A 22,342-nucleotide genomic window follows, 5' to 3' on the forward strand; every position below is an offset into this window, starting at 1 on the left:
CTCTTAATAATCTAACTCAGAAAGAGAATAGTCAAGTGATCTTTGACTAATTAACCTGTGTTCCTAGTCAATTCTCTAAGAGTTTGTTGCACAACAGTTACTGAACAGAATTTGAAGAGATCATTTTCTCAACGGGAATACAAAAACAAACGTGAAAGTGGTCATATAGTAATATGAGACTACATAAAAGGATAGAAGTGTTAAGAAAATTAGTGTAGTAGTGATGATAGTAGTGTTGGAGGGATATTTTGATATAGTGATGTTAGATAGAGACATTGGAGAGGAGATCATTACTTCCTTTTTAGTAGCAATAGCAGATTTAATTTGATTCTTTCTCCAGAACAAGGAAGCAGGGGTTAGAGGAAAAATATGGCTCAATGGGCACATGCATGGTGGGAAAGAGCTTGATGAGGAGTTGAATTGATTGGGTAGGAGAGGGGAGGTATAACTGAAATCATCTCATCAGGATAGAATGGTTCCCAGGATGTGCTCATCAGTCAGGTTGTGGGGATTCCAGTTTGGTAGTTATGACTATGAAAGTTCCCTAGTACCATGGTCTCTGATCTCAGTGACAGTGCAAATGAGGAGATGATAAAGTTTTCTAGAGGTAGCCTTGTATAGTAGGTCATAGGAAGCCCTCACCAACATGTTGTGGAGTAAGAAAAGGAGGAAGGACAGGCTGAAAATTAAGCTTTTTCAGGGCTTAATTTTCATCCTGCCCTTCCTCCTTTTCTCACTCCATAATGTTTAGATTGGATGATCAGAAAACTAGTTAGGAGAAATCTTTTATAACCAAAAATTTTAAAAATAGGGAGAAAAGGCAGTTGTGCAAAATTTTCAACAAAAGGTAGAAATCTGCCAATATGTGCAGTACACCAGTCAGTAAGCAAGTATTTTTAAAGTGCTTACTATTTGTCAGGCATTGTGATAAAAGATAGGGATACAAAGAAAAACAAAAATAAATAAATGAGTTCTTGTTTTCAAGGAACAACTGTACATTCTAATAAGGGAGACAATATATAAACTCCTAAGTGTATATGTAAACTATAAAGCATACATGAAAGTATTCTGAAAAGGGAAGGCATTAATCTGTAAAATTAGGGAAAGCCTTCAGAAGGTGGGATTTGAGCTGAGTCTTGAAGGAAGCCTGGAGAATTCAAGAGGTGGAGGTGAGGTGGCTGAGCCTTCTAGCCATAGAGAATAGTCAGTGAAAAGGCACAGAGATGAATGATGAATATTGTTTCCTTTAAAGAAATTTTTCAATAATATTTTTTCCAAATACTTATAAAGACATTTTTCAACATTCGTTTTTGTGAAACTTTGTTTTCCAAATTTTTCTTCCTCCCTTACCTGCCCCCTCTCCCCAAGACAGCAAGTAATCTCATAGAGGTTAAATATGTGCAATTCTTTTAAACACATTTGCACATTTGTCATTTTGTGCAAGAAAAATTAGACCAAAAAGGAAGAAACCATGAGAGAGAAAGAAACAAACAAACAAAAGTTAGTGAAAATACTGTATTTCGATACCTATTCAGTCTCCATAATTCTCTCTCTAGATGTAGATAACATTTTCTATCCCAAGGTTATTGGAATCATCTCATTGTTTAAAAGAGCTAAGGTACATCACAGTTGATCCATTACATAATCTTGTTACTGTATACAGTGTCTCTCAGTTCTGTTCATTTCATTCAGTATTAGTTCATGTAATCTTTCCAGGCTTTTCTGAAATCTCAGTCTGCTCATCATTTCTTGTAGGACAAGAATTGTAGGACAATGTATTATTCCATTACATTCGCTTACCATAACTTATTCAGTTATTTCATAATTGATGGGTGAATTTCCTTGCCACCACAAAAAGAGCTGCTAAAATTTTTCTACATGTGGGTCTTTTTCCCTCTTTTATGTTCTTTTTTGGATACAGATTCAGTAGTGAGACTGCTGAATCAAAAGGTATACGCAGTTTGTTCTCCAAAATAGCTGTATCATTGCACAACTCTGCCAACAATGCATTAGTGTCCCAGTTTTCTCACATTCCCTCCAATATTTATCATTATCTTTTCTTGTTATCTTAGCCAAAGAAGCATGAAGTGGTACCTCAGAGCTGTCTTAATTTGCATTTCTCTTCAGCAGTAATGATTTAGAGCATTTTTTCATATGAGCAGAAATGGCCTAAATTTCTTCATTTGAAAATTGTTGGTTCCTATCCTTTGACATTTCATCAATTGGGGAATAACTTATGTTCTTAAAAAAATTTGTCAGTTCTCTGTGTGTTTTAGAAATGAGGCTTTTATCACTTTTTATCACTTTTATCACTTTTATCACACTGACTATAAAAATATTTTCACATTTTTCTGTTTCCTTTCTAATCTTGGCTGCATTAGTTATGTTTGTGTAAAAACATTTTAATTTAATGTAATCAAAATTATCCATTTTGTATTTCATAATATTCCCTAGTTATTCTTTTGCCGTAAATTCTTCCCTTCTCCACAGATCTGACAGGTGGACCATCCCTTTTTCTCCTAATTTGCTTATATAAGTATCAGCCCTTTTGTCTAAATCATGAAACCATTTCAACCTTATCTTAGTAAAGGGTATTAGATATTGGTTAGTGCCTAGTTTCTGTCAAACTATTTTCTACTTTTCCCAGCAATTTTGTTAAATATTGAGTTCTTATCCCACAAGCTTGAATCATTGGATTTATCAAACACTAAGTTATACTCATTAACTATTGCATCTTGTGTACCTAATCTATTCCCCTGATCCACTGCTCCATTTCTTAGCCAATACCAAATTATTTTGATCACTGCCACTTTATAATATGGTTTAAAGTCTGGTATGTCTAAGCTATCTGCTTTTGCATTTTTTTTTTTTTTCATTTTCATTGATATTCTTGACCTTTTGTTCTTCCAAATATTTCATTATAAATTTTTTAGCTCTATGAAGTATTTTTTGGCTGTTTGATTAGTATAGCACTGAATAAGTAGATTAATTTAAGTAGAAGTGTCATTTTTATTATATTAGCTCAGTATGCCCATGAGCAATTGAGGAAGAATATTGTTTTCAAGAACCACAAGTAAATGGATCATAGATTTTGTTGAAAGTAGTAAGGTGTAAGAGGCCTCAAAAGCTAGGAAGACTTCATCTAACAAAGAAATTTAAATGCTGTACAGAGAACTTTATATTTAATCCTAGAAGTAATTGGGTAGCCACTGGAGTCCCTTGATTTGAGCAGGGTTATATGGCCAGATCTATGCTGTAGAAAAACCCCTTGACTACTGAGTGATCATTAGATTAAAGGGAGGGCAAACTTTGAGTCAGAAAAGCCATTTAGGAGGGTATTGCAATAGTGTAGACAAGAAATTCTGGGAATCTGAACTAGACTTATAACTCTGTAAGTAAAGACAAAGAGAACTATTAAAGCAAAGCTATGAAAGTCAAAATAACAAGGCTTAACAATGAATTGAATCTCTAGAATAAGTGAGAATTGAGGAGTTGAGACTCAAGACATCAAGATTACACTTAAAGTATTTACTTTATTGAAAGTATTTTCATAGTGAAGCTAATTATAAATTTTTGTATCATTCAGATTTCTCAGTTTTTACATATACTAAAGATTTATGAACATAAAACTTTCTTAAGAAAACAGAACATTCTATTGGCATAAATGTGAAAGTCTTAACTTCTTTTTATTATTATTTTTGAATGATGATGTTAATTTGAACTAGAACCAGAATTAATGGTCTTAGGGGATATGATCATTTGCTCTTTACTTTATAAAATCTACAGGTATAGAGGGACCATTCAATAATCCTGAACAGAAGAAAGTTACATCAGCTCAAAAGATGCTAAAAACTTTAGCTACTTCTGGAGTAATATATAAAAGAAAAATGCTTAATAGAAGATTGCAGTCAATTCAGGAAGAGAATTGTCAGGATCTTTTGGAAAGAAATAATAGATTACCCAGTGCTGATGAAAGTATTTTCAATCAAGAAATAGAAAGGAAAATGGAATTGGAAAGAAAAAATGACAAAAGCTTTTCTAACTTTGATAGATCTGAGCCTGATAGATCTGAACAGCCAAGAACTAAAAACATAAATGCATCTCTCAAAGAGGTAATTCAAAAGATGTGATAACTGAGGTAGAAATGTTTTTATTCAATAGGACTCTTATATTTCTTATTTTATAATCATTGGATGTTAAATGTTCATTTTTTTCTATTTATTGACCATAGAATATTTTTTTCTTTAAATGTCATTAAACATTTAATATTAACTTAAATATTTAGTTAGCTCCATAATATAGCTTGCTAAACATTTTAAAAATTAGTTTTTGTTATGATGCTTTTATATATTCTTAGAAACTTCTTCCTCTGCTTCAAAAGATCTCCTACAGTGTAAAATTATTAAAAGAGAAGTATAGTAATAGAGATTATATTGGTGATTTTAATATTTGCTTTTATGAATCCATTGTCAAAGTTGTGATGCAGCCATTCCTCCCACATGGTGGCAGAGTCATCTCTGTCATTGTCAGAGTCCTGCAAAGACTGGTTCAGTTACAAAAGGAATGCCTCAGACCCCAGTGTTAAGTAGTACTCCTTAGGGTTTGGTTGTTTTTTGTTGTTGTTTTTCCCCTTGACTCATTTGTATCCTTGAACATAGTTGTCTTAGTCTGAGGAGAAAACAGTGCTCTTGCAACCTTACTCTAGAAAGAACTTTGGATTTGAAGTCAAGGATTCTTAAATCTTACTGTACTCTTTTTACTTCTTTGTAAACTTTGGGCCTTAGTTTCTTTCTTTTTTTTTTTTTTTATAGTTTTTTTTTATTATTATAGCTTTTTATTTACAAGATATATGCATGGATAATTTTTCAGCATTGACAATTGCAAAACCTTTTGTTCCAACTTTTCCCTTCCTTCCCCCCACTCCTTCCCCCAGATGGCAGGTTGCCAATACATGTTAAATATGTTGAAGTATAAGTTAAAGACAATATGTGTATACATGTCTAAACAGTTATTTTGCTGTACAAAAAGAATCGGGCTTTGAAATATTGTACAATTACCCTGTGAAGGAAATAAAAAATGCAGGAGGACAAAAATAGAGGGATTGGGAATTCTATGTAGTGGTTTATAGTCATCTCCCAGAGTTCTTTCCCTGGGTATAGCTGGTTCAGTTCATTACTGCTCTGTTGGAACTGATTTGGTTCATCTCATTGTTGATGAGGGCCACATCCATCAGAATTGATCGTCATATAGTATTGTTATTGAAGTATATAATGATCTCCTGGTCCTGCTCATTTCACTCAGCATCAGTTCATGTAAGTCTCTCCAGGCCTTTCTGAAATCATCCTGCTGGATAATATTCCATAATATTCATATACCACAATTTATTCAGCCATTCTCCAATTGATGGGCATCCACTCAGTTTCCAGTTTCTGGACACTACAAAGAGGGCTGCCACAAACATTCTTGAACATACAGGTCCCTTTCCCTTCTTTATGATCTCTTTGGGATATAAGCCCAGTAGTAACTCTGCTGGATCAAAGGATATGCACAGTTTGATAACTTTTTGAGCATAGTTCCAAATTATTCTCCAGAATGGCTAGATGTATTCACAATTCCACCAACAATGTATCAGTATCCCAGTTTTCTCACATCCCCTCCAACATTCTGCATTATCTTTCCCTGTCATTCTAGCCAATCTGACAGGTGTGTAGTGGTATCTCAGAGTTGTCTTAATTTGCATTTCTCTGATTAATAATGACTTGGAGCATCTTTTTATATGACTAGAAATAGTTTCAATTTCATCATCTGAAAATTGTCTGTTCATATCTTTTGACCATATATCAATTGGAGAATGGCTTGATTTCTTATAGAGTCAATTCTCTATATATTTTGGAAATGAGACCTTTATCAGAACCTTTGACTGTAAAAATGTTTTCCCAGTTTATTGCTTCCCTTCTAATCTTGTCTGTATTAATTTTGTTTGTACAAAAACTTTTCAATTTGATATAATCAAAAATTTTCTATTTTGTGATCAATAATGATCTCTAGTTCTTCTTTGGTTGTAAATTCCTTCCTCTTCCATGAGTCTGAGAGATAAACTATCCTGTGTTTTTCTAATTTATTTATAATCTCATTCTTTATGCCTAGGTCATAAACCCATTTTGACCTTATCTTAGTGTGTGGTGTCAAGTGTGGGTCAATGCCTAGTTTCTGCCATATTAATTTCCAATTTTCCCAGCAATTTTTGTCAAACAGTGAGTTTTTATCCCAAAAGCTGGGGTCTTTGAGTTTGTCAAACAGTAGGTTATTAAAGTTATTGGCTGTTTTGTCCTTTGAACCTAATCTATTCCACTGATCAACTAGTCTATTTCTTAGCCAATACCAAATGGTTTTGGTAACTGCTGCTTTATAATATAATTTTAGATCTGGTACAGCTATGGCCCTTAGTTCTTATAAAATGAGAGGGGAAATAATCTATTAGCATCAAAACTAATCCTATGATCAGGTGATTTTGTCAACTAGATAAATTTTACTATGGTGAGAGTTTAGGCTATTTCTCATTGGCTTTAACTTAGGGTTTTGATCAACCCTTCTAGTCGATTTCTAGTACTTGGTGCACCTAAGTTCAGTAGAGCCTCTTGGCTGTCAGGTTCTCCTCAGAATTGAAAGAGAATTTCAGGTGTCTAGTCTAATCCCTTGCTAAAAAATGAATCACCTATACTCCATCCTCAGTAAGTGGTCATCCAGCTTTTACTTAAAGACCTTTAGTAACAGAAATAGTCAGCTAGCTGGTACAGTCAGTATAACGCCAGGCCTGGAGTCAAGAAGACACATCTTCCTGAGTTCAAATCTATCCTCAAGACACTTACTAGTATGAGCCTGCGGAACTCATTTAACCCTACTTGCCTCAATTCTTCATCATAAAATGAACTAGAAAAGGAAATGTCAAACTACTCTATTATCTTTGTTAAGAAACTCTCCCTTCCTCCAAAGAAATGGGGTCATGAAAAATTGGACCCAATTGAAAAGTGACTGAACAACTGAACAACAATTACAGCGATGGGAAACTCTGCTCCTTTAGCAGTTCCACAAGCAGCAGCACTGTATTGCATAATTTTTGGAGTCAGTATATTGACTCCTTGAAGCTTTGCCACTCACTGTTTTTAGTAACTTAGACATTTACTTGGGGATAATAATACTTTTACTGCATTCCTCATATGACTGGACTGAGGAAAAACACTTTTTAAAACTTCAGATGCTCCGTAAACATGAATTATTACTATCATTGTCATCACTCTTTGTTTGAACAGTTCTAATTTTTAGGACATATTTCCTTTTGTTGAGCTAAATTCTCTTTTTCCATAATTTATATGTTCTGGTTGGATAGATCAGAACCAGCTGCCATAAGTCTGATCCCTCTTCCACATAATAGTCATGTGATTATTAGCTACCCTTCAGGTTTCATACTCTATTCTTTTTTTCAAAGCAAAAAATCCCTGGTTGCTTCTTTTCACATGGTTTCAAGTCATTTTCACTATATTAGTTACTCTTCTTAGATTTGGAATCAAAAGATCTGACTTTGAATCTTGGCTCTGCTGTTGATTTACCTTTCTGACCTTGAGTAAATGACTTAGTTTCTTTGGGTTTCATTATTCATTTATAAAATAAGGAGATTGAAATAGATGAATTGAATTCTCAGGTTCCTTCCACTCTAATTCATTTGATCCTATGATTTTATGACATTTTCAGGAATATTTTTCAATATTTTACAGTAGAGTTTAGGATAGTTATCGTGAAAAGTGATTAAGGAAACAGACTTTTCCCTCCCAGCCCTAAAATACGAATGTCTCAAAGTTTTGGATTTCCGTAACTCAGTTTCTTAAGCTTTTCTTTTCTTTCATTCCTGTCTTTCGGGCACCAAAAACTTGATTTTCTGTCGCGGATTTAAATTAGGTCCTGTAGGCCTATGACCACTATTCGTGCCTTGACTCCCTCCCCATATGACTCCAACTCAAAGCCATTAATAGTACCAATAGGTGGGGGATGCTTGTGTAGAAAAACAGCAGATATTTACAGGTATTAAAAGAAGTAACTTTCTTAGAAGATAAATCATTTTTAACAACTGGTAAAGGTTATTTTTCTTTTCCTTGTCTAAGGCCTAACATTTTTGCTTTTTCAAATGATCTTTATAAAAAGTGGAGAATTTCCAGTGACTGTGTAAAATAGGATGGGTCATAAATTCTTTGGCTATATCATGGCCTTATGGAAGTCATCTTAAGCCAGAAAACTTCCCCAAAACTAGAGTGATATAGTAATAATGGCTTTGGTGGCACCAGCTATTAGCAAGAACACTTTTTTTGAGAAATAACTTTAACAATAAATGCTAGAATTTAAATATCACCATATTATAGTACATTTGGTATTTCATGAAATAAAAACTTCATAATCTTATTTTCCAATTCAGGTGTCCAAATCTCATTCAGCAACACAGACAGTGAATAAGGATGTGTTTGAAATAGCACTCTTGGATACTCTCTTGGACTTAGTGGATAAATATTGGAATGGTCGTAAATCTCTACAATCCAATGAGAACTTTATTTGTAAGTAAAAACAAAAGAAGCAAACATAATACTTAATAATTGTGGGAATAAACAAGCCCAGCATTAGGCCAGACAGTATAATCATTTGATTGTTGAATTGGAGCCTTAAAAGCACATTAATTCTACTTGTTCCTTGGGATACCATTTGAAAGATTTATTGTTCAAATTCACAGAATTATACTCTGTAAGTGAAGGTATTATGTGCATTTTTATTTTATGATATATTTGAATAGGAGACTGACTGGGCCAAATGGTGGTTGAAGAGCCATATAACTTTGCTAAGGTTTACTTATTACAAATCTGTGCTGCTTCATGTAGGATCTGTGCTTACTTCCTTTCTTACTCTTATTTATTTATTTATTTATTTGAAATCATGACTACTGCTCTTGCATCCCTGAAATTTATACTCCATGACTCATTCTGGTATAGAATTGCTCTGTAATTTCCAAGACTTTATCCATAGAGGTTCTGCCAAGTTGCAGATTGTTCAGATATGGACTAAGTAATATAATATGTTTGTGGACTAAGTTTAGCTAAGTTAAGAAGGGCCTATCACTAGTAGGTTAACTATGGAATGATGAATACTTTTGTGATGTCAACTAGTGAAACAAGAGTACAAAGTAACTCAGTACTGTGTAGTGCTTATCTCTTCATTCTGAGGTCATGGTAGAGGAGGTAGAAAAAGGCACAGAAGGTACTGAGAATCACATAGTTTTTGTTGCCACATATAAATAATAACTTTTGGTACTCTAAAAATAAGATTGTTGTCCAGAAACTATATGTCAGTATTACTGGAATTGGAACATATCATTTTATACAGTCCTGTAGATGAACCAGAAGGTAAAAAGAATTTGCCAATAAATAAAAGGATCAGTCAGTGAACAAGTATTTATTAAGTGCCCATTATCTGTTAGGGACTATACTAGAAACTAAGGGTACAAATACAGTGAATGATATATTTCCTTCTTGTAAGGAACTCTTCTATATGCAGAATTTAAACATATACACACACTATATATAAGTAATTATGTCATATGTTTATATATCTATGAAAAAAATAAATACAAATCAACTCAAAGCAGGGCTAATAATCTTCATTACAAAAGAGAGCAATAGTAGCAACAGACATGATAAAAGATAAGCTGGAATGCTACAGTATACTTAAAGGCACCATAAATAACAAATAAATACAAATATTAAATATTTGTGCACCAAAATATTCCCTTTACACCAAGAAAGTCTAACTACTTCTATAACAACAATCAAGAGAAAAAAGGAAGTTAATGACCCTAGTAGAACTTTAGAAAAGTTGGAGATGATGGATCTCCTGGTGATTACTGAATAGGAGCAGAAATGACTTTACAGATAACTGAACCCTTTACAAAAATTGAACATATAAAAAAAGTAGCATGAACTGAAAGAAACCCAAATATAAACCCAGACAAGAGTAATAGCATAACTTGTCCAAGAAAAGCCTTGCAGAAGATAATCTTTGCCATGAGGGCTACAAAATTGATTTTTTTTTTTAAAGTCTGAAAGGGGTACATTGAGGTACTTCACTAATATAATTTTATTTTCTGTTTCCAAATAATTCAGTTAACTTGTCTTTCAAGTACTTATAAAGTCCATGTTAATTATAAAGTGATACAATCACTTAATTAAATTGATACTGAAAAAGCTTTTGACAAAACAATATCTGTTTTAGTGTGTTAACAAAAACTCTAGAAATGTTTATAGCCTTTGAATCAGAGACTCCATTACTAAGCTTATACCCCAAGGAAGCCTTGGAAAAGAATAAAGTTCCTGTGTATGCCAAAACATTGATAGCAGAACTTTTTGTGATAGTAAAGAATTGAAACAAAGCAGGTGCCCATTGATTGGGGAATTGTTAAAACAAATTGTGGTGTATGAAAGTAATAAAATATTAGTGTGCTTCAAGAAATGATCAGAGAAGCTTGGAAATATCTACAAAAACTTACACAAAGTGTGAAGTAAGTTAAGCCAAGAAAACAGCATACATACAACTACAACAATGTAAATTGAACAACATAGACCAAAAAAAAAAAAAAAATGAATGTAATGGAATTAAAAAGATTAAAAGAAAACTTATGAGAAGATACTCCAGTCCACACTTTTGTGGGTGTGAGAAGTACACAAATGTTACACATTGTATGTTTTCATACTTTTTCAATATACCAATCAGTTGTGTTGATTTTTTTTTTTTAATCCTGTTTGATATAAGATGGTTCTGTGGGAAGGGAGAGATACTGGGGATTACCATGTTGATGGAAGAAACAGAAGATATTAATAAAAAGTTATTTTTAAAAAAACACTAGAAAGTATACAAATGATAAGTTAAAAAGACACTAGAAAGTATAGAAATAAGGATAAGTAATATTTATCAAAACTCCATATAATGAAGAAAGATTGGAAATCTATAAAATAAAAATATCTATTATCAGCACTATTACTTTATGTAGTTCTAGAAAAACTACCTGTAACAGTAATATTAGAAAAACATCAGAGGTAGTAAGAGTATTTGAACCCAAATTATATTTGAGCTTATGCATATCTTAATAAACTCCACTTTATATAAGAAGGGGTGTAAGGGTCAAGCCGCTATAATTCACATGTGGCTGTGTGGAGTGTGGATTAAAATGTGTGAGCAGCTCTAGATGCTAAGTGTAAAGGACATTGTGCTGATTATATCAAGTCCCAGTTTATGCGGAGCCCCACTTCACTGAAGTCTTTACTTACTGAATAGATATGATTTAATACATAAAGGAGAAGTGTAGTGAATAAGCACTTTATACACTGCCCAGATATGGCATAAATTTCTTATCCAAGGCTTCCTTGGGGTATAAGCTCAGTAATGGAGTCTCTGGTTCAAACGCTACAAACATTTCTAGTGTTTTTGTTAACACAACAACTCACAACTTTCAACAAGATAGTTTTCCAGAACATGTATCTTGAAATGGCTCAGCAGTTATATAGTGAGCCAAGCCCACAGTTAAATAGGAAGAAGAGAACAGATTGGAAATTGTGCAGGAAACATCTTCCTAACCTAAAACCTCATCTTTTCAATGCCAATGATGTAGGATCAAACTAAGTGGTGATGTGGATAGAATACTGGCCTTGGAATCAGGAGGACCTGAGTTCAAATCCAGCCTCAGAAACTACTAGCTGTTTGACACTGGTCAATTCACAACTGATTGCTGCCGGGCCCCTCCCTTCATTCCCCTTACCCTCAGGAAAAAAAAAAAAGTACTAGGGATACAATATAGCTGTCAATCATGAAAGGCCACAAAATTCAAATGAGTGCAGATTTTTATTGACACACAGGATAATAGAGAGCCATAGTAGTTGTTAGTAGGTTGAAATATATTATGAAGCATGCTTTTGAGAGAAATATCATGAAAGACATTATTAAAGACAAAACTAGAATAAGGGGGTGAGCTCGTCATGAAATAAGAGTAAGGATAACAGATGAATATACAAAATGTTAGTGACCATAAATTTTATTTTTTAATTGCCTAATGTTCTGGGTAGATCTCTGGAAAATTTGAGAGAAACATAAATAAGAAATGTAAGGATAAGTAGATGTAGATAGATTGCTTTCTGCATTGGTATAATAAACATATCAGTGTTATCACACACTGTTACAGCTGGTGCTATGCAAAATTTAGTATTCTTTATGCCATATTTCATTTATAGTAAAATTGCTTTAAAAAAGTACCCTGAAATACTTAAAATACATTTGTGATATTAATCTTTCATCCTTAATAACATTCACACTTGCTTTTTAATCTCAGGTCAGGCAAGACATATTTTGTCTTCTGTGCAGACATCTGTATCCAATGAAGACAATTCATCAATCATGAATGAAAAAATTAATCACTTGATTTTAGAAAGTGAAGCCTTACAAAATCTTGCTGAACAAGAACAGCAATACAATAGAAGGATTAGTGGGCTGATGTTGGAATTAAACAATACACTTCAGGAGATGGTGAGCTATGCATGTTAATTCTTAGATGTGTGGGGTGAATGATTGGATGCATTAGTAGAAGAATAATTAATAGAAGAATAATATCACAGGAAGTTATAATCCTATTGCATTCTTTCCAAGTCTGACTACATTGAAGTCCAAATAACATTTAACTTATGAAAAGAGTCTATTTGAAAAGCTTGTTTAAATCGGTTTGTGTAACTTGGAACACATTTCTCCAAAGATACAATATAAATCATAATAAGTTTCCCAAGTCAGTACACAAAAGCTTGTTTAGCTCATATTCTACCTGATATATAATGGTACTATTTCAATCATAACTATTTATGCACCATTATTTCTGTGGGAAAATGTATCCCATTTTCCAGAGGATTCCAAATATTGGTTTTCATTCCTCTCAGTGGCTTCCTAGCATAGATATGGAAAAAAGGAGCTTCTTTGTGGGAGGTAGAGAAATATAGTAGATACTGATAGGAATTAACAACTTACCTGTTTGCATCTCTGCAAAAGATGATGATTTTTCTGAATATGTACAACTGCATAGGAAATAATACTTCTTCATAACTTTAATATTAAAGAAGTTAATTATCTACGTCAGTCATTCTTTAGATGCTCTGGATTAGAGACTCCTTGCCATCCATTTTCAAGTCAGATGTTCATAAATCAAGGGTTACCTCTGTTGTACTTTCAAGGCCTTATACTTTTCTCTTATTTTGTTTAAAAGGTTTTTTTTTTTTTTAATGCCTTTTGCTTTTATGACAATCATTTCTGGATATATTCCCCTCACCCATCAAAGGATAGACTTTATGTTTAAGAAAGACATTGATAAACAAGAATGAATCTCAAGAATGGTGATTAAAAGGTCTCAACCTCTAGCAATGTCACAAGTTGTTCACAATGTCACAAGTATGAAAGATACTGATAATACTACTAATTAATACCAGTAATAACATCATATAGCAACTACTATGTCCAAGCCTTTGTTAAACACTTAACAAATCTTTTTTCATTTTATCCTCACAGCAATCTTGATAAGTAGAAGCCATTACTATTCCCTTTTTGCAGTTCTGGAAACTGAAACAAAGGTTAAATGATAAATGACTTGCCCAATGTCACACAGCTATCAAATTTCTGAGACAGAATTTGAATTCAGGTTTCCTGAATCCAGGTCCAGTGCTTTATTATACCATCTCACTGTACTAATATCTAAAAAGCATTGCATCAAGCATGATTTTTGATGTACCATTTCTGTTTCACAGTGGAAACCTTTTGTGCTCTACTCATCTTATTAAAGGGACTGTTGAACTCATGATGGCTAGTTCTGGATAAAGGATAATCATGTGTCCTAGTGTGATCTTTTCAGTAGCAGTCAGTTCTGATAGCATGAAAGCAGTTGTTTGTTGAACATAATGTAATGACTAGCTACTTTTGAAAGTTTATAGCTTCAAAAGTCTAGTGATTTAATTTGGTCAGTCCTTGGTACCTTCAGGTACCAGAAATCTTCATGAACTCTTAAGATCATATGCATCTAAAGATAGGTATTACTGGAAAATACACTTTAAATCTTGCAAGTCTACAACCTGTTTTAATTTCCCCTCAAAAAAGTCAGACTTAAGAATAGTTTAGTAAATTAGAGCCATTAAAATAGTCAGATGTGGACTTAGATTCTGTATAACACACAGAGTCTGATAAACCTTTGAATTTTCTTCTTAGTCTATAGAAAAGCAAGTATCAATAACGGGTTGTGAATTATATCTGGAATCATCTAGGGTTTCTCCATCTAGTGTATCTCTAAAGTCTTAATTGAAAGGGAAGGACCCTGAATTTTGTTTGGTCTAATCTTTACCCCTTGTCAGTCAGTCATATGAACCATCATATATTCTACCTCATCCATCACTGTTAGCTACTGTACTTTCAATATAAAGGTATATGTGAATATGCTCCTGAATTGGGGTCTCTGCCCATTAAACTGTGACAGTGTGAAGTAAAAGTTCAGCTATGGGAGGAAATAACCGCCTTTCCAGATAAAAGCAAATTAATCTCAGTTACAGGATGAGGAAAAATTCTTGTGTCTTCATACTTAACCTTAAGCTTCTAGGTACTGACCTTTAGACTGTACTTCTTGATCAAGCCTATGTTTTGTGGCCAACATCAAACACTTAAAATTCATGGATTTAGAACTTGGGTTGTGTTCTGAAATCCTCTAATCTGATCTTTCCTTGACTTTACCTTAGGACATATGTATCTACAAATCAACTATTTTTTAAAAATTATTTCTCTGTTGATGATCTATATCTTGGGCAACATTATTTCTGCCATCTCAGTTCAACTTCTGATTTGTCTGTCCCTAGGCCCTCATATTGTCTCATTCAACAATAGGAATATGGTAGATGGTACTCTGGAAGGAACTTTGTTCTTGGTGTTTTTATCAGTGACTTGAATGAGTACATGAGTAGCCTGCCTCTCAAATTTGAATCTTGTTTACAAAATACTTTAAATGAATTTTTAACATACAAATGTTTATTATATTTGAATACATGTCTTATTACTAAAGAGTTCTATGAAGTCTTTACTTACTGAATAGATATGATTTAATACATTTAATACATATGATTTAATACATTTTCACTATGCATACAGCTCTCCATATTAAGGCATTACTTGATTTTGGTAATGCCTTAATATGGAGAGCTGTATGCATAGTGAAAAGACATTAGGTTCAGAAATTATAATGCTTATATTGTTAATGCCTAAGGGCAATTTAGTCAATTTTGTTATCTGTGTCTTTTTATGCTATTAGGATACCTTGAAACAACAATTAGGCAAGTCATTGGAAGAAAATAACAGTTTGAAATCACGTTTGGTAAATATGGAACAAGATGCCAGACAAGGAGAGTCTTCGGCTCTTTTATCTATGCAGATTAATGGTGAGTTTAAAGTTCATTCAGCTATATTTCTTAGCTATTAGAAGCCATTCTGGCATTACCATATTTATTTCAATTATTTTTAGTATTTAGTCTTTAATAAGTTGGATTTTAATATTTAATCACAGGTAAGATTAAATACCATAAGTAATAAAAACTACATATCATACTGACACAAAGATCTGGGAAGAACTATGCCTTGAAATTATATGGCAAGAGAAGTTAAAAAACAGCATGTAGAAACACACTGCTTAATGTCATTTTTAATTGTGTCTGTAAGTATATTAATAGTTTATGGATACTACTCTTTTTCAGGATGATACCAGCGCAGTTAGCTCTATTGAAGGAAAGATCACAATGGTGTAGTTAAGCATAAGTGTTCAAAAGCAGGCAGAAGTTTAAAATTTTTTTAAAAGGAGAAAGGAGAGGTCATAGTGAGGAAATGAGAGATTATTTTTTCTTCTTTTAAAATTATTTTTCCCATTTACATGTAAAACAGTTTTTAATATTTGTTTTTTAAAATTTTGAATCTCAAATTTTCTCTTTTCTTCTTCCACTTTTCTCTCATTGAGAAGGCAAGCAATTTGATAAAGGTTACATGTGCGTGCACTCAAAGAAAACACAGACCAAAAATGCCAAGAAAAATAAAGAAAATTTTTTCTCAATAACATTTTTACAAATACAGTAGTATTTTTCCAAATACACGTAAAGATAGTTTTCAGCATTCATTTTTGAAAGATTTTGTGTTCCAAATTTTTTCCTCTTTTCTACCTTACCTGTCCCCCTCCCTAAGCAATCTGATGTAGGTTGTACATATATGTACAGTCCTTTTAAATATATTTGTCATGTTATGCAAGAAAAATCAGATCAAAAGGGAAAAATTTTTTTAAAATACTATAATTTGGTTTACATTTGGTCTCCATAGTTCTCTCTCTGGATGCAGTTGGCATTTTTCATCCTAAATCTTTTGGAATTATCTTGGGTAATCATATTGTGGAGAAGTGCTAAATCTGTCACATAATCTTATTATGATTGTGTACAATGTTCTGCTTCTGCTCACTTCACTCAGCATCAGTTCATTTAAGTCTTTCTAGGCTTTTCTGAAATCAGCCTGCTCATCAAAAAATAAATCAAAAAACAGATGCTTCGATCTGCATTCAAATTTCATTAGTTGTTCTCTGGAGATGGATAGCATTTTTCATCATGTGCTCTTGAGATTTGTTTTAGATCTCTGTATTAATGGGAATTGCTAAATCATTCATAGTTGATCATTGGACAGTATTCCTGTTACTGTATACAATACTTTCCTGGGTTCTGCTTACTTTACTTTGTATCAATTTATGTAAGGCTTTATAAGTTTCTTTTTGAAAGCATCGTGATCATCATTTAACATGATAGTGTACCATCATAATCATATACCACATTTTGTTCAGCTATTCCTGAGTTGAGGGGCTTTCATTCAATTTCCAATTCTTTCCTATTATAAAAAGAGCTGATATGGTTTTGTGAATATCAATTTTTTCCCTTTGCTTTAAAAAAAATCTCTGAATATAAATCTAGGATATGCAGTTGTATAGTCATTTTGGCATAATTCCAAATTGCTCTTCAAAATGTTTGGATCAGCTTACAACTTCAGCAGTGCACTGATCTCCCCATATCCCCTCCAACATTTATCATTTGCCTTTTCTGTCATATTAATATCAAAGGTACGAGATAGAATTTCAGAGTTGTTTTAATTTGCATTTCTCTAATCAATAGTGTTTTAGTGCATTTTTTCATATGATATAGAAAGCTTTGATTTCTTCTCCAGAAATTACCTGTTCATATCCTTTGATCAAATGGGTAATGACTTGTATTTCTGTAAATTTGACTCAGTTCTCTATGCATTTGAGAGAAATATCAGAGAGCAATAACATTTTCCCCCAATTTTCTGCTTTCCTTTTAATCTTGGCTGAATTGATTTTTTGTGCAAAAAAATTTATATATATATATATATATATATATATATATATATTTCCCCCCCCCCCCCGAGACAATTGGGATTAAGTGACTTGCCCAGGATCACACAACTAGGAAGTATTAAGTGTCTGAGGGCAGATTTGAACTCGGGTCTTCCTGACTTCAGGACTGGTGCTCTATTCACTGTGCCATCCAGCTGCCCCAAGTTAGCTATATCTTGAAATTCTCTATACCTCTTGTTTGGTAATAAATTCTTCCCTTATCCATAGATCTATAGGTAAACAATTCTTTGCTCCCCTAATTTGCATATGTTTTCACCCACTGTGTATTCTTGTATTCATTTTGACAATATCTTGGTAAACAGTGTGAGATGTTGATCTATATTTTCTGACAAACTGCTTTTCTTTTCTTTTTTTGACTGAGGCAATTCGAGTTAAAGTGACTTGTCCAAGGTCACACAATTAAGAAAGTGTTACGTGTCTGAGGTCAGATTTGAACTCAGGTCCTCCTGACTTCAGGGTTGATGCTCTTATCCACTGCACCAACTAGCTGTCCCTGATAAACTGCTTTCCAAGTTTCTCAGAATTTCCAGATTGAGTTTGAGTTTCTGTCCCCAAAGTTTGGGTCTTTACATTTTATCAAACAAAGATTACTGTGGTCATTTCATGCTGTATATTGTGTACCTAATTTATCCCACTGATTTACCATTCTATTTCTTAGCCAGTACCAGATTATTTTGATAATTACTACTTTGTAATACATTTTGAGATCTGGTGTGGCTAGACTACATTTTTTTAAAAATTTCCCTCTTGAATTCCCTTGATATTCTTTACCTTTTATTTTTCCAGATTTTCCTTTTTCCCCCCCATGTATTTTCCCAAAGTTTACTGAAAAGTATTTTCTGAATATCTACATTGTCTAGTAACCCCAATAATAATGGGAATTTTACAGGGAAAATTGTGAAAAACTGACCATCTCTAGATATCTTATGCCAAAATTTGGTTAAAATGTAGTTAATTGTAGTTAATGTTGTTGTTTAGGTCAGCATTAGTGCTGATATATTTGTATATTGAAACTAGTGGAAAAAAAAACAGGACCAAAATTAATGTCATTTAGTATTCATTGACTTTGAGATTAATCCTTTTAAAAATTGAAATACAGAAGCACTAAATCAATTGGATCTCTCATTCATTAACATTTTAATTTCCCTTTCAACCTACTTATATTTGGGAGCAGTTATTCTCTTGAAATAATCTGATAAATTTATGACTACCAACTTATATTTTTCCTTGGTCCCAAAATGTCTTCTTTCCATTAATTTTTTATATTCCCATATTTGTTAAATAAGTTTATGTTCATCTAATCATATTATTTCTATTTTATAAATATTGATCATAAACTATTTCTTGTCATTATCTTCCAGAAAAGGTACCTTAACTTCACTTTATCTTACTAGTTCTACACTTTGCTTATTTTAGTTATCCTTTCCTAGACCACTTCCTGCCCATGTTCCTTTTTTTGTTGATTTGTGAATACTAGAATTATATACAGGTCCAACTATATAAAGGTTTTGGACAAGGGTAAAATAATGGTTTCTTTTTGTTTCTAAATTCTTTTTTGATAGTGTTTTATAGATGTTTTGGTCACAGTAGTACTTTATCTTCAGAGCTATTTATAAAGACTTCTGTATCCTTTTTCTGGATCTTAACTGTCAACCTAGACCATACTCTCATATAAATATGATTCATACTTATTTTTTCTAAATAAAACTATTTATGGTTGCATCAAAACTCACCTTCCAATCATTCTGCATATGTAATAGTTTTTTTTTGAAGTGTTTAATAAGTCCCACTTAGTTTAAAATTTTTGCTATTAAATTTTTTACTGTCTATTCCCTATTTTCCCAGTCTTTTCCAAAAATATTAAATAATAACAGTTTCAGCACTGAAACGCAGGAGACAGATTCATTTTAAAAATTTCTTCATCCAAAGAAGTGCTCCTTTACCCCAACTCTTGTTTCCTTGCTTTAAAGTAAGTTGATCCTACAACACATTTATGCTTTGATGATTCCTTTTTCCGTGGAGTTGATCCTGGGTTCTTGAAACCTGTATCATTGAGTTGTAAGCCATGGTGTATTCTATTATTCTGAAAAGACTTTTAATATGGATTTAATCAATTTTTTAAAGTTATCAATTCTAAAAAGTTATATATGAAAGTACAAATGTATTACATATTTATTTTTAATATATATTAAACTTAGTATGTTAAGATCCTATTTATAGTTTTTGTTTTGGGGTTTTATTTTTTTTTGGGGGGGTTACCATCATTCCCCATCCATCTCTCCCCTCAAATTTCCTCCTTTCCTTCTAAGGAGTAACTATAGCCAAGCACAACAAATCTGTGTTTTTTGAATTGTTTCTAGAAATTTAGTCTCGTTCTGTACCTATAATCCCATCACCACTGTACTAAGAGACAGCATGCTTCATTGACAGTGTTCTGCAGTGGTGATTGATCATTGATCTGAGTTGTCAAGTTTTTTCAGAGTTGTGTTGTGTGTTGTGGTCCTTATGTAAATAGTTTTTCTAGTTTTGATTACTCTTTATCAGTTCAGGTTCTCTTGAATTTGTTCCTTTTTAATATTCTTTATAATGCAATAATTGCATTCTTATAAAAACACCTCTTGAATATATTTTTATTTTATTAAATATTGTCCAATTATTATGAAAACTTTAAATATTCATTTTTAAAATTCTGAGTTCTAAGTTTTAATCCTCCCCACTCCTCCCTCACTCCTTAAGAAATCATACACAGCAAAACAAGAAATATAAAGAAAGTAAAATAAGTATACTTTAGTCTACACTCAGTTAAACTTTCTTCCTGGAGTTGTATGGCATTTTTTTTTTTTTTTATCATTGATCTTTTGGAATTGTCTTGGATCATGGTCTTGATCAGCTAAGTCTTTCACAGTTGAGCATTTTTATAACATTGCTGTTACTATGTATAATGTTCTCCTGGTTCTCACTTTACTTTGCATCAATTCATAACAGTCTTCCCAGATTTTTCTGATGGCATACTAATCATTTCTTATAGCACAATTGTTTTCCATCACAATCTATATTATAGCAAAACTTGTTCAGCCATTTCTCAATTGATGGACATACCCTCAATTTCTAATTCTTTGCTTCCACAAAAAGAAGAAATAGTATTTGTCATGTTATGTTAAAGTCCATTTATTCCTAAGCTTCCTAATATAATTTAACATAATTTTTAACAGATGTATTTTAATATATCAAAAAGATTTGTTGCATTGTTTTATGTGTTTGTTATTGTTAAAATCATGTAACTTTTGTTATCTGTTATTCATATGATCTTTTAGATTTACATATATTTTCCCCAAATTTATACAATTCTGCATTCTTGGAGTAAAGCCAGCCAGGTTATATTTCATACTTTTTAATATGTTGCAGAATCTTTTTTCTTAATATTTCATTCAATATTTCTGCAACAGTATTGAATAGAGATATTAGTTTGTAGATTTGTTTCTTAAAGTCTCGGAGTTTTGTAGATCTTTCACTGTTGTTGTGAACAGTTTATGTACTCATATAATTAATTTTTCTTTCAATGTTAAATAGAATTTGCTTTGTAAGTCCTTCTGGTCCTTTTTTTTCTTTGTGGATTAATTTATGATTTGCTTAATTTATTTCACTACAATTTAGGTTATTTAAATTCTCTATTCTGATTTTTTGGGTTCTTCTTAGATTTATAAATATTCATTTGTTTCATTAAAATGATTTGTCATCTAATTGGACAATATATTTCCTTTATTCTTGATTTGTTAAGAGTGCTTTGTTTTCTTTTCATTTTGGCAATTTGATTTGTTTTTTTTCTTTTTAAAGAAGATCAGATGAACAAGTGGTTTGTCTTTAGTTAGCTATATTAGCCCCCCTCCCCAGCAAAACAATAATAACAACAACAAAATAACAATAATCAACCCCAAAGCACTAGTATTCCAACAGTTTTGGGTCATGTTTCAGCTTTTAATTTTTCATTTGATTTTCAGAATTTAGTTTTTATGTGGAGTTGAGATGGCTTGATTTGTTGTTTTTTCAGGATTATTTGGATAGGGGGGTGAGTACATGCTTGTGTTTTAGTTATATACTCAGTTCATTGAGCTGTTCTCTTTTTATTTTGTTAAATAAAAGTATTCAGAGATAAGCTCTGACTAGGGTGGGGAAAAGAAAATGGGAGAGATTGCATTTGTTTCATTTCAATTCTTTGGGGGGGATACCTTTTCAGATATCTTTTGGGGTAAAGCTAAGAGATCTTGATTCCTTTAACTTTTCAAGTTCCCATTTTAGCTGGAAGTTGTTCCATAATCTTTTAACAAAGGGTAATATAAATATATAGAAATCACATATAAATATAAAGAAATATAATTTGATATATATAAAGAAATCACAAATATATAGAATATATAAAGAAATCACACAACTTTACTGTAAACACTGTTTCACAGACTGCTAATCTATAATATTGATAGCCTTTATTTGGAACTAATTATCCCTTTTAATGTAATGTCAATTAACATATATATTCAGGACTAGTTAAAGATAATGTTTTCATTTGTAATAGTCACAATTTTGAGGGTATGTGTAATCTTAGGTATATGTAATTGAATTTCTGAGAAATATTCATTTTTGAGTATATTTTTAATGTTTATCCAGTTGTAGTCTTTGTTATTCAAATATAACTATATAGTTTAACTAGATCTTAGAAGATGCAGATGCCATTTGCAGCAAAAAATCAGTTGTTGTAAAAACAAAGATGGAGAATCAAGACCTCAGTTCTAATTC

The 22,342-nt window shown here is 32.3% G+C and overlaps 1 protein-coding gene across 3 annotated transcripts in view; it reads left to right on the plus strand.

Annotated features, from left to right (window-relative positions):
• CEP72 (centrosomal protein 72) overlaps positions 1-22,342 on the plus strand; it is a 72,802-nt gene that overhangs the window by 40,937 nt on the left and 9,523 nt on the right. For all 3 annotated transcript variants that reach the window (XM_031946079.1, XM_031946077.1, XM_031946078.1), the window contains 4 exons: positions 3,787-4,112; positions 8,465-8,600; positions 12,413-12,606; positions 15,407-15,533. In XM_031946079.1, coding sequence (XP_031801939.1) covers positions 3,787-4,112; positions 8,465-8,600; positions 12,413-12,606; positions 15,407-15,533 — 783 coding nt within the window. The remainder of the gene's footprint in view (positions 1-3,786; positions 4,113-8,464; positions 8,601-12,412; positions 12,607-15,406; positions 15,534-22,342) is intronic.

The sequence above is a fragment of the Sarcophilus harrisii genome, chromosome 1, assembly GCF_902635505.1.
Source record: "Sarcophilus harrisii chromosome 1, mSarHar1.11, whole genome shotgun sequence".
Lineage (NCBI taxonomy): Eukaryota > Metazoa > Chordata > Mammalia > Dasyuromorphia > Dasyuridae > Sarcophilus > Sarcophilus harrisii.